Here is a 13,334-nt window from a genome sequence, read left to right on the forward strand (position 1 = left end):
CCATATCTATCACCATGCACAGAACTCAAGTCCAAATGGATCAAAGACTTCAACATAAAGCCAACCACACTGAACCTCATAGAAGAGAAAGTGGGAAGTGCACTTGAACGCAATGGCACAGGAGACCACTTCCTAAATAGAACCCCAGTAGCACAGACACTGACAGAAACAATTAATAAACTGAAAAGCTTCTGTAAAGCAAAGGACATGGTCAACAAGACAAAACAACAGCCTACAGAATGGGAAAAGATCTTCGCTAACCCCACATTAGATAGAAGTCTGATCTCCAAAATAAACAAAGAACTCAAGAAACTGGTCATCAAAAGAACAAATAATCCAATAAAAAAATGGAATACAGACCTAAACAGAGGAATCTAAAATGGCTGAAAGATACTTAAGGAAATGTTCAACATCCTTAGTCATCAGAGAAATGCAAATCAAAACAACTCTGAGATTCCATCTTACACCTGTAAGAATGGCCAAGATCAAAACACTGACGACAATTTATGCTGCAGAGGTTGTGGGGTAAAGGGAACACTTCTGCATTGCTGGTGGGAATGCAAGCTGGTACAGCCCCTTTGGATGTCAGTGTGGCGATTTCTAAGAAAATTAGGAAACAACCTTCCTCAAGAACCAGTAATACCACTTTTGGACATATAAACAAAGGATGCTCAATCGTGCCACAGGGACATGTGCTCAACTATGTTCAGAGCAGCTTTGTTTGTCATAGCCAGAGCCTGGAAACAACCTAAATGCCCCTCGACTGAAGAATGGATAAGAAAAATGTGGTACTTTTACACAATGGAGTGAGTACTACACAGCAGAAAAAAATAATGACATCTTGAATTTTGCAGGCAAATGGATGGAGCTAGAAAACATCGTTTTGAGTGAGGTAATCCAGACCCAGAAAGACAATTATCACATGTACTCACTCATAAGCTCATAAGTGTTTTTTAAACACAAAGCAAAGAAAACCAGCCCACAAATCACAATCCTAGAGAACCTAGACAACAATGAGGATCCTAAGAGAGACATACATAGATCTAATCTACATGGGAAGGAGAAAAAGACAAGATCTCCTTAGTAAATTGGGAGCATGGGGACCTTAGGAGATGGTTGAAGGGGAGGGGAAAGGTAGGGAGGGGAGCAGAGAAAAATGTAGGGCTCAATAAAAAAATAATAAATTTTCAAAAAAGTTAAAAAAAATTACTTGTGTTTATTTACAACATCACCATTAGTAAGAACAGTTACAGGCTGGCCTTTGCAATTCACATTAAACAACACTTGTTTTAAACTTTCATATAGTTATATAGACAGATTCTATAAGCCATCAAATTAAAATCAGTCCAAGAATTAGGATTTACTTCAAAGAGGTAAAGGCAGGATCCATGAGGAAGGTAGGGCAGCGTGGCATTCAACATGGGCCCTGGAAGTCGAGGTACAGCCAGCACTCCTGATCCAGCTGTCAAACGCCCGTTGTTGGAGCCAGTGTTGAACACCTCATCTCCAAGCAGGGATCCATATTTCTAACTCCATGTTGTCTTTGTTTTTTAAAAGAGGAAGTATGTATTTGCAAATTCTTCAACTTTGATGTGACATTATTAGGAAGTAGGGAGGTGAGCGGGCAGAATAAGAGCAAAAGTCATCAGTGATAGTCGATGTGGGGAATGGAGAAACAGCTCTTGTCGTCAGCTACCAGTTGACCTCCACATTCACCTCCACCAATGACTGTTGCTGGACAGAATGTTTAGCTGGCTACGCAGTAATCAACAGCATGGCCCTGCCTCCTTTGCAGCTAGGTGTGGCCATGGGCTGTATGCAGAAGAAACTTCTAAGTCAGGCCCCCATAGGGAAAAGGCAAGCTGGGCATGGTATGCACCCTTGTATTCCCAGCATTTGGAAGGTTAGCCTATTACAGCCTGGGTTGCCTAGTGAGTACTGTGCCAGCCACACTATATAATGAGACACTACCTAAAAGTTAAAAAAAGCAAGCCGTTTCCCCCAAGAACTGCTCCTTTTTTACTGGACATAGACAACATGTAGGGCAGCTTGGAAAACTTGAGGACAGATCAAGGGGGCAGAAAGAATACTGGCTCCTACCATCTCACATGGTAGGCTTGTCAAACCCACTCAGCTTTTTATAGGCAAGAAAGAAACACCTGTTTAACTAGGCTATGTCATGCCATCAAGTAACACACACCTAAAAAGTTACAAGTGGCTGCACAAAGAGGCCAGTGTTAGCTGCAGTCGTACCGCTGGTATTCTTTGGCTTTTTATATATGACAGATTGTGTGTGTGTGTGTGTGTGTGTGTGTGTGTGTGTGTGTGTGTGTGTGTGTGCAGCTGGAGATTGAACCCATGACTTGCTTGTATACACTAGGTAGGTACTCTACCGAAAGCTGAAATGAGTCTTATCACTTATATATATATATATTTTTTTTAGAGGGCTAGCGAAAAGGTTCGGTAGCTGCGAGCATTTGCTGTCCTTCTACGGGACCTAAGTTCAGTTCCAGTACCCCATAATGCAGCTCAAACTGCCTGTAACTGGAGCTCTGGGGGGGTCTGACACCTTCTTCCTGCCTATGAGAGCACCCATATACACATAGTGTATACACATATACTGTAAAAAAACAATTATTAAAAAGAAATAAAAATTGATCTTGAAGTTTTATCATTCTACACTTGGTAAATCAGAGAAAACTTTAAGAAGGATGACACCTGCTGGTGAGGCTGTAGTAAGACTCACTAGTTATGGCACTAAAACAGTAAGGCCCTTTCAGAAGCTAAAAAAGCAACAAGGGATGGAGCTAGAAAAAAGATCATACCTTTGAAAAGAATCCCACTCTTGGGCATGTCTCCTCAGGAAAACTTTATAAAAGCAAAACCCATATGGACATAAATGTTCACAAGAACTGTTTTCCGTAAACACACACGCACACCTTTTTTTCTTTCTCTTTCTGGTGCTAGGAGTCAAACCCAGTGCCTTGCAGATGTCAGGCAAGTTCTCTACCATTGAGCTACATTCTAGTCCTGAAGAAGGATCTCCAGCATAGCCTCACACGTTGAGCTACATTCTAGTCCTGAAGTAGGATCTCCAGTATAGCCTCACACGTTGAGCTACATTCTAGTCCTGAAGTAGGATCTCCAGTATAGCCTCACACGTTGAGCTACATTCTAGTCCTGAAGTAGGATCTCCAGTATAGCCTCACACGTTGAGCTACATTCTAGTCCTGAAGTAGGATCTCCAGTATAGCCTCACACGTTGAGCTACATTCTAGTCCTGAAGTAGGATCTCCAGTATAGCCTCACACGTTGAGCTACATTCTAGTCCTGAAGTAGGATCTCCAGTATAGCCTCACACGTTGAGCTACATTCTAGTCCTGAAGTAGGATCTCCAGTATAGCCTCACACGTTGAGCTACATTCTAGTCCTGAAGAAGGATCTCCAGTATAGCCTCACACGTTGAGCTACATTCTAGTCCTGAAGTAGGATCTCCAGTATAGCCTCACACGTTGAGCTACATTCTAGTCCTGAAGAAGGATCTCCAGTATAGCCTCACACGTTGAGCTACATTCTAGTCCTGAAGTAGGATCTCCAGTATAGCCTCACACGTTGAGCTACATTCTAGTCCTGAAGTAGGATCTCCAGTATAGCCTCACACGTTGAGCTACATTCTAGTCCTGAAGTAGGATCTCCAGTATAGCCTCACACGTTGAGCTACATTCTAGTCCTGAAGTAGGATCTCCAGTATAGCCTCACACGTTGAGCTACATTCTAGTCCTGAAGTAGGATCTCCAGTATAGCCTCACACGTTGAGCTACATTCTAGTCCTGAAGTAGGATCTCCAGTATAGCCTCACACGTTGAGCTACATTCTAGTCCTGAAGTAGGATCTCCAGTATAGCCTCACACGTTGAGCTACATTCTAGTCCTGAAGTAGGATCTCCAGTATAGCCTCACACGTTGAGCTACATTCTAGTCCTGAAGTAGGATCTCCAGTATAGCCTCACACGTTGAGCTACATTCTAGTCCTGAAGTAGGATCTCCAGTATAGCCTCACACGTTGAGCTACATTCTAGTCCTGAAGTAGGATCTCCAGTATGGCCTCACACGTTGAGCTACATTCTAGTCCTGAAGTAGGATCTCCAGTATAGCCTCACACGTTGAGCTACATTCTAGTCCTGAAGTAGGATCTCCAGTATAGCCTCACACGTTGAGCTACATTCTAGTCCTGAAGTAGGATCTCCAGCATAGCCTCACACGTTGAGCTACATTCTAGTCCTGAAGTAGGATCTCCAGTATAGCCTCACACGTTGAGCTACATTCTAGTCCTGAAGTAGGATCTCCAGTATAGCCTCACACGTTGAGCTACATTCTAGTCCTGAAGAAGGATCTCCAGTATAGCCTCACACGTTGAGCTACATTCTAGTCCTGAAGTAGGATCTCCAGTATAGCCTCACACGTTGAGCTACATTCTAGTCCTGAAGTAGGATCTCCAGCATAGCCTCACACGTTGAGCTACATTCTAGTCCTGAAGTAGGATCTCCAGTATGGCCTCACACGTTGAGCTACATTCTAGTCCTGAAGTAGGATCTCCAGTATAGCCTCACACGTTGAGCTACATTCTAGTCCTGAAGTAGGATCTCCAGTATAGCCTCACACGTTGAGCTACATTCTAGTCCTGAAGTAGGATCTCCAGTATAGCCTCACACGTTGAGCTACATTCTAGTCCTGAAGTAGGGTCTCCAGTATAGCCTCACACGTTGAGCTACATTCTAGTCCTGAAGTAGGATCTCCAGTATAGCCTCACACGTTGAGCTACATTCTAGTCCTGAAGTAGGATCTCCAGTATAGCCTCACACGTTGAGCTACATTCTAGTCCTGAAGTAGGATCCCCAGTATAGCCTCACACGTTGAGCTACATTCTAGTCCTGAAGAAGGATCTCCAGTATAGCCTCACACGTTGAGCTACATTCTAGTCCTGAAGAAGGATCTCCAGTATAGCCTCACACGTTGAGCTACATTCTAGTCCTGAAGAAGGATCTCCAGTATAGCCTCACACGTTGAGCTACATTCTAGTCCTGAAGTAGGATCTCCAGTATAGCCTCACACGTTGAGCTACATTCTAGTCCTGAAGTAGGATCCCCAGTATAGCCTCACACGTTGAGCTACATTCTAGTCCTGAAGTAGGATCCCCAGTATAGCCTCACACGTTGAGCTACATTCTAGTCCTGAAGTAGGATCTCCAGTATAGCCTCACACGTTGAGCTACATTCTAGTCCTGAAGTAGGATCTCCAGTATAGCCTCACACGTTGAAAAGAAGCTGCTGGATGGCTTGCTAGGCACCTACAGCACCAGAAAGCAAGAGGAGAAGGACGGAAAGTCTGAGGCCAGGTTGGGAGTTACACAGCAAGAACTCATCTCCCAAAGAGGAAGAAGGAGCTGGAGAGATGGCTTAGCAGTTAAGAACACTTGCTGCTCTTCCAGAGGACCTGGATTCAGCTCCCAGCACCCACATGGCAGTTCACAATCATTTGTAACCTCAGTCCCAGAGGATCCAATGTCCTCTTCTGGCCTGCACATGCACTGCATATATGCGGTACATAGTCATACACGCAGGCAAAACATTCATACAATACACACAAAGTAAAAATAAACGAAATCTGAAAAAAAAGGGAGTGGAGGAGGAAGAGATGAAAGCCAACTGCTTACCCTAAAAGGTAAGATCTAGAATACACAATGCTATGCATGGAATAAAATAAATTTCTGGAACTTGGATGATGTCCCTTTCCTGGTGCTCTATGTGGTTCCCAGCTCTTTCTAGCCATTGGGACCTTACCACAGCCTCGTGGGGATACAAGGATTACTAGAAATGGCTTAATTTAAGATGTAAGAACTAGCTAAGCTATTGGCCAAACAGTGTTGTAATTCATATAGTTTCTGTGTAATTATTTGGGTCTGGGTGGCTAGGAAACAAACAAGCAGTCTCTGCTTACACAACAGGAGAATTTAAATGGGAAATTGAGAGTGACAAAGTCCCTTGTCCTACCATGACCCTTATGCTCACTGCTTGACACTTATCACCCTAAAGTCCTGGCAGTGGAGGAAGCCAGCTAGCAATGGTAAGCAGTGATACAACAGCTGACGCTGGAGTAGGTGCACAGGCTGAGGGGACAAAGGAACAGGCCCATGGCAGAGGTGGGTTCGTAGCAGGCATGAGAAAACAGCACTATACTCAAAACATGTCACCCTGGTCTTGTGGCCAGCATCACAAAACAAAACCAGGGTCTCGATGTACTAACTCATCTACAAACTGAACGAATTGATTCAGACTGAATGAACTGAAAAGGGAAACTCAGTGCCGAGCATAATCTTCCATCTGGAATGACTTCAGGACTATTGAGAGAAGGAGAAAGCAGTTCGGGAGCTCTTCCAAATGAAATGTTACATATGGCTTTCCATTTACCAAAATGAAATGACCAAGCTAGTCTGGTACACTAGCACCCAAGTAGTCTCAAAAATACAGCGAGCCATACATGCTGAGATACTGTGGTGGGTTAGATGAGGACGGTTCCCACAGGCACAGAGATTTGAACACTTGGTCCTCGGTGCAACTGTTTGGGAAGGATTAGGAGGTGTGGCCTTGTTGGAGGAGGTTGAGGTTTCAAAAGCCCAGGTCATTATTAGTTAGCGCTCTCCCTCTCTCTCTCTCTCTCTCTCTCTCTCTCTCTTTCTCTCTCGCTCTCTCGCTCTCGCTCTCTCTCTCTACCTTGTGCCTGTGGATCAGGACATACGCTCTGAGCTACTGCTCCAGGGGCACCTTCCCTGCCATGATAGTCATAGACTCAACACCTGAAACGAGAAGCCCAATAAACAAACTTCTAAAAGTTGCCTTGGTCATAGTGTCTTAGCACAGCAACAGAAAAGTAACTAAGATAAATTCCTCTGTGAAGGTGCATTGAATTTATGGTATCTTCAACTCAGGGGCTGTAATCTTTTATAACTTATTAGCTCATTAATTATTAAAATTACTTCATCTTGTGGCCCCAAATGAACTATGAGGGGGGAAAATATATGACCTGGATACTTAAAGTATTTAGTTTTTAATATTTACTTTTCAACCATCACAGATTCAAGGAATCTCAAAATAACTTAAAAGGTTAAACCTGAGTTCTCCTTTCAAACAGTTGAAATTAATACTTTCTTTTTTTTAAGCAGAGTTTTAAAAAAAATCTGAAATAGTTATCTTTATTGTCAACTTGTCTGGTTTTTAGAATCACCATGAAAATATATTTCTGGGTATATCCGTAAGGGATTTCCAGAAAGACTTAACTGAGAGGGGGATGACCCATCCTGAATGTGAGTGGCACTATCACCCCGGCTTGGGTCCTGGACAGAATAAAAAGGAGAAAGCAAGCTAAACAGCAGCGTTCACTTCTCTCTCTGCTTCCCAGCTGTCTCAGTCAGTGTTCTATTGCTTTCAGAAGACACCAGGACCACAGCAACTCTTATAAAAGAAAACATTTAACTGGGGCTTGCTTACAGTTTCAGAGGTTTAGTTCATTATTATCAAGGCAGGGAGCTGGTGGCAGGCAAGCATGATGCTGGAGGAGTGGTCATACTACTCCATACTACTCCATACTACTACATACTGATCTACAGGCAGAGAGAAAAAGAAAGACCACCCCCAGTGACTCACTTCCTCCAACAAGGCCACACCTCCTCATTCTTTCAAATCATTCCATTTCTTTCCTGGTGACTAAGCATTCAAACACAGGAGCCACCACACTGACTGTGGACGCAATGTGACCAACTGCCTCATATTCCTGGTACCACAATTTCTCTACTCTCAAACTTCCCTTGAGTTTCTTTTGCCAGAAACATAATGAATACAGAACCTGAGACATGGGCACAGAGGCCTTAAAAGCACACATGGAATTCTAAATTATATCTTTTCTTTATTTTAATATATAACAACAACAAAAAGGCAAAGGCAAGAGTCAAGACCTGCCTTGTGTTGAGTGTCTTCCATCCTAAGCCCAAAGGTACTTACTATAAAAACCTGTCTTTGACCCAGGAGACTGGGCCCACAGCAGGCTCCTAGGAAGGGCAGGTGGCTAGAGTTGACCTCACTGCACTCAGGAAACAATCACTGTCTGAAGCAGAAGTAAGTGGTCATGACACTGTATCTCCAGCTTACATCATCCAAAACAGCTAGAGAGCCCAATAATTCAGATGTGCGCAGCAGATTAAAGTTCACAGTGTACAAGGAAGCATAAGGATGAGATTTTTTGCAGAGATATTTAAACCTTCTTCAGAGACCTACATCTATCTAATCAACAAGGGCATCCTTTCACCCATTAGACTCTATACCCTACACCCGCTCCCTGGCTGGCTCAGTTTTGTGTCTAATCAAAGGTGTGCAGTCTTACCTTTGCCAAGGAAAAGGTCAGGAGTCCCAGCAATAGCAATTGCTCAGGGAAACCTAGAGCAGGTAACCGAATGCTGCCAATTTTTATCCTCATGTTTTAAAAATTTAGTGCATTTATTTATTTATGGGGGAATGAAAAATGGGAGTGTATGCAACAATGTTTGTGTCTGTGTGTGTGCGCACGCAAGCACGCGCAAAGGACTTATAGGCGTCTAAGCTCTGTTTCCACCATGTGGGTCATAAGGATTGAACTGAGGTCTTCAGGCTTTATAATGCTAAGCACCTTCTTACACCAAGTCATCTTTCCAGACCTTTTTCAGTACTTTTATTTGCAGGAGGAATTTAAAAAAATTTGGGAGCTGATTCTCTCCATATCAGAAAAAAGCTTTAAATACTGAATCAGAAGGTAAAGAACTGAGCCTCTCTGGGCACGCTCTGAATGCAGAGAGGCTGGGACTGAGGAAACGCAGGACAGACAACTAAATGTTGCCAGAGCTGTTTTATACTCAGGTTTTGATATAAAAAAAAACCACTAAAAATTACAGCTAAGGTGAAGAACATGAAAAATGGCAAACACATGGGGAGTGTTTGGGTCTTGTGGACCCAGCTGAAGGAGGAAACTCCAGAAGCCTGTGCTTCACCACATAGCTCACCTCTGCCGGAGACTAGTGCCTTCTGCAAGGCTTCCTTCAGAGAACTGCAGCCATGTAGAAGCCTGTGGTTAGGAGAAATGGCCACGTGGGAAATGCCATAAATGGCCTCAGGGGTGGCTGTATATGCTGTCAGTTTCTCTCCTGTGTCTTGTCCATCAACCTGGGGGGATGAAACATGACATTTCATTTTCAGTCCTCCTCCTGAGCTATGTGGCTCCCCACTCCACCCCTTTCCTCATTCCCAAACAGCCACAGCAGCTTCTGACCACAGGACCAGGAATGTGTACAAGAGGAGGGGCCAGGCAGGAGAAGAAGGGGGTTGCTCTGTCAGTCCCCTCTCTGCAGTCAGCACCAGGCATCCCAAAATGAAGATAGGGAAAGCTGGCTTAGGAAGATGCCCTCCTGGTTCTCTTTGTGCTGGGCAGTGCTATGGTCAGGTGCGGAGCTGCTGTGCATTCAAAGGGCTCCAAAATGCAAGAGAGCTCTGTGGGCATGAACACTGGGGTGCCAGGGTGTTGTCACCTTTAATGTGAAGTCTAGATGGCAGCCTACACAGTCCCCAATCCAGTGGGCCTGCATGCCTTTTATTCCGTACCACTCTGGGAGGTCTGCCAAGGCATCCCGCATGGCCTGCGGAAATAAAAAGAGATCAGAAAAGCAGCAGTGGAGACACAGAAGAAGGTTCTGGACATCAGGCTCCCTCATTCTCGTGCCTCAGTAGGGGTGGAAAAAGACAACAGAGGCGCTCAATTCACAAACCATCTGCTCGGCCTGACCTATCTGTTCAAGGCTCAAGGTTCCGTGGAAGAAAGAAAGCTGAAATGGACAAAGACCCCAATTCACTTCATTGCTGAATGTGTTTACAGCATTCTCTCCCTCGGTCTGCAGATGAGCCCCACAGCTCTCCCCATAGGAGTTCCAAACTGCACAGAATATTCCAGTTGACTGCTGCCAATTCCCACGGAATTTTGTTATCATCCTCCCCAGCAGCACTGGCCACACCAGCAGAACCTCATCCTGTGAATATTTCCTCCTCCTCCTCTCCCTCCTCTTCCTGTTCCTCCTCTACCTCTTTTACTTCTTTTTGTTTGTTTGTTTGTTTGTTTGTTTGTATACAGGGTCTTAGCTCAGACTGACTCTGAGTTGACAACCCCCTGCCTCCTCCTCCTCAGGTGACATGTTTAGCAGCCAGTGGTTTTGTTTTCTTCCCAGATTGCATGTCAAAGGTAGGAAAACTGGTGGAGGTGCCTTAGCCTTAAAATATGCAGATGGAAATGAGGCCCAAACATGCAGACAGGAAGAAATGTGAGTGTTTTCACATGCTAGCTCTGGAAAGATTCTGGCCTAAAATCTAGGCAAATCTATGAATGTTTTTACAAAGTGAATTTTTTTTCCAGTTGACCAAATGACACCAATATCTTGAAGCACCAAACAAGCTCTTTTCACTTCCCTGTAATAATAAATGCATTTACTCAAGGCTAACTTTGGATGAGCAGGTCTTCAGGGACGGCCTCACCGAACAGCAGAGCCTAAGACAGAACAACTACGCTCACTCAGTGTTTCCTGGCCACAGCGGTCCATCCTCTTTCTGTGGGGGCAGTCCTGGTCTCATTTCACTTCTCTACCCTTGGCAAGTAGTTCCTCTTCCCATCCAGTAAACCACAGGTATAGAAACTCAGTTGGCTCACAGAACCCAAAAATTTGGGGAAACGCCAGGTTTTTAGATTTTTTTTTTAAGTGCTATGAAATCCTGGGGGGTCAGGCTTGGTGGAACATACTTATTATAATCCTGGCACTTGGAAGGCTGAGGCAGGGTGATCTAGAGTTCAAGGTTAGCAGGCAACCCTGTGTATAGACACACACAAATAAAAGAGTCCACAAAAAAACCAACCAAACAAATAAAAAACATAGCTCTCACCTCCCAAGGGAGAAGAGATGGATTATTCTGGAGTCAGACATGCGTGACTCTGGCTCAAGAACACAGATTTAGGATACACCAAATTCCATCTGCCAGTACGGTAAAACTCTGATGAAGCTTTTATAATAACAGAACGAAGAAAGTCATAAGCCAGGGCACTTTTTAAAGAGATAGGTGGGAACATCAGGAGGGCAGCAACAGCAAAGAAAGGGAACCTCAACCTCAGGCTGCAGGTCCTAGTGGACAGCATTCTTAGCCCTTGGTCGGTTGAAAACTAAGGGTCTGTTTATACATTCCAAAGATAAACTAGAGTTCTGCTTCTACATTGTCAAGGATGTCGGGTCAAATACAGAGGGAGCAACAAACAGCTACTAGGAGGGCTAAAGCTACCCCAAGAAAATGTGGGCTGGGTTTGCAACGTTTTAACCTCTCCACATGTCTGGTTTGTAGAAGACTCTGTGGAAGGACAGTCCTCTGCAGCACCTTTCTTCATTCACAAAAGTAAATCTGAGGAAGCTGGTACGTCATGAGATGGAAGAAGGCATCTCCCTGTGCCCTGTTCAATGGTCTTCCAGGCAGGGCACAGTGTGGAATTAAACGATAGTTCATTTAATAAGGGCAGTTAGCTAAAACTGACAATGGGAATGAGACATCTCACAGAGCAGAACCCTGTGTCTCCCGCATGGAAAACGTCATTCATCCTCCTCCCCTCCCACAAGCTGCCCATGAGACAGCGCCCACACTCTCTGCAACCCTAGCGTGCACTTTCTCCCACCCTGACTCTCTGTCGGTCAATGGCTGAGATCATGCTTACAGCTCACAGTGAACAACTCTGAAGGGCTGGGCAGGAGTGAAAGGAAGAAATAAAACACACTGCACAACAGCCTTTAACAAAATGCTTTTCTGTTTCAGAGTTCCCTTTAGACTCTGACCTCATGGGCAGCCTTGGGGCAAACACAGAGCTCTGAAGATCCCTGGGCAGACAGCACTCAGGCCAAGCCAGCACCCACGGCTCATTCCTCCTCCACCTGGACAGCAGAAGCTGAAAAGCCCACGTCCACTCTGCTCTCTCCCTTAATGCTGGGGGTGGCCATGTAACACAAAACCTGAACGGAATTCTACTGGGGGCTTTCCAGATAGAAGGGCTTGTCTGCACTGTTCCTGCTGCTTCTGTCTGGAGTGGCGATGTGGTATCTGGAGGGAGCTGCAGTCACCATCTAGCAGCCACGAGATCACAAGCAGGAAAAAGAGGCCGAGAGAAGCACTGGGATGCCCAGTCGGCGGCCTTAGAACAGGCTGGTCCCAGCACTGGTTCTCATGGAGAAGCATCGGTTAAATCCCCACAACCTGGGTCTTCAGTAGCTTGCAGCTGAAAGCATTCTCAGTTGGCCCCATGTCGCACCCTTATCTGCACAGCTGGACTTTCACTAATTCATGACAATTTCTAACATACCAGGTTTTCAAAAATCCTATTTCAGTTGATCTTTAAGAGTCTGGATCAAACTTTCCAAGTTCCTATTATTTTTCCCTCTGCATCCAAGGATGTCTGATGGCCATCTCAGACTCCAAGGGCTATCTCTACCCAAGAGAGTGGTCTAACCCTGGACCTCCCATCAAGTCAGGTCTTCCTGGATGTTGCCGCTACCTGCACCCTCTCATCCAACAGATCATCAAGCTCAGGGGATTCTTCCTCTTACTAATTTTCTAGTCCCTTTCTACTTCTCCTTCCTAACTCTAGAGTGCATGTTGGGACCATTCCACAATGTTCTACTGAAAACAAAATTCTGGTGAGATGGTTCCACAGTTAGCAGCGCTTTCTGCTCTTGAGAAGGCCTGAGTTCAGCTTCTAGCACCAACTCTGGGTGGCTCACAACCATCTGTAACTCCAGTTCCATGGGATCTCGAACTTCTGGCCTCCATAAGGCACTTGTCCTCACGTGCACATAACTACACACATATACATAATCTTAAAAATACATAAATCTTTTTAAAAAAGAACTACCCCATGTTTCTGACATCACTCCCTTCTTTACAGTATTTCATTATTTCATCCAGTTCCTGTGCTGCAGTCACAATGCGTCACTTGACTGTCCCAATCACCTCTCCAGACCTACTTTGAGCCTTCCCAGATGGCTCAGGTTTAACTTGGTGCGTTCATCTCTTCGCTTCTCAACCCCAGCACACACCTATCTGCTAGGGCCACTCAGTATGGAGTCCCTGTACAGGCTGGAGCTGTCGTGAGGGAGTGTCTTCACAACATAAAGCTGGTTTTATGGTCTATTCCACTCTTGCTTGTCCCTCTTCAGCCCAAACACTGAAACTTTCCTGTCTG

The 13,334-nt window shown here is 44.9% G+C and overlaps 1 protein-coding gene across 3 annotated transcripts in view; it reads right to left on the bottom strand.

The window, feature by feature from the left end:
* The window catches only part of Lars2 (leucyl-tRNA synthetase 2, mitochondrial), a 110,836-nt gene that overhangs the window by 40,784 nt on the left and 56,718 nt on the right, over window positions 1-13,334 (bottom strand). For all 3 annotated transcript variants that reach the window (XM_075964033.1, XM_075964031.1, XM_075964030.1), the window contains exons 8-9: window positions 9,607-9,714; window positions 9,085-9,244 (exon numbers count right to left, since the gene is read on the bottom strand). In XM_075964033.1, the coding sequence (XP_075820148.1) occupies window positions 9,085-9,244; window positions 9,607-9,714 (268 nt within the window). The remainder of the gene's footprint in view (window positions 1-9,084; window positions 9,245-9,606; window positions 9,715-13,334) is intronic.

This window comes from Microtus pennsylvanicus, chromosome 3 (assembly GCF_037038515.1).
Source record: "Microtus pennsylvanicus isolate mMicPen1 chromosome 3, mMicPen1.hap1, whole genome shotgun sequence".
Lineage (NCBI taxonomy): Eukaryota > Metazoa > Chordata > Mammalia > Rodentia > Cricetidae > Microtus > Microtus pennsylvanicus.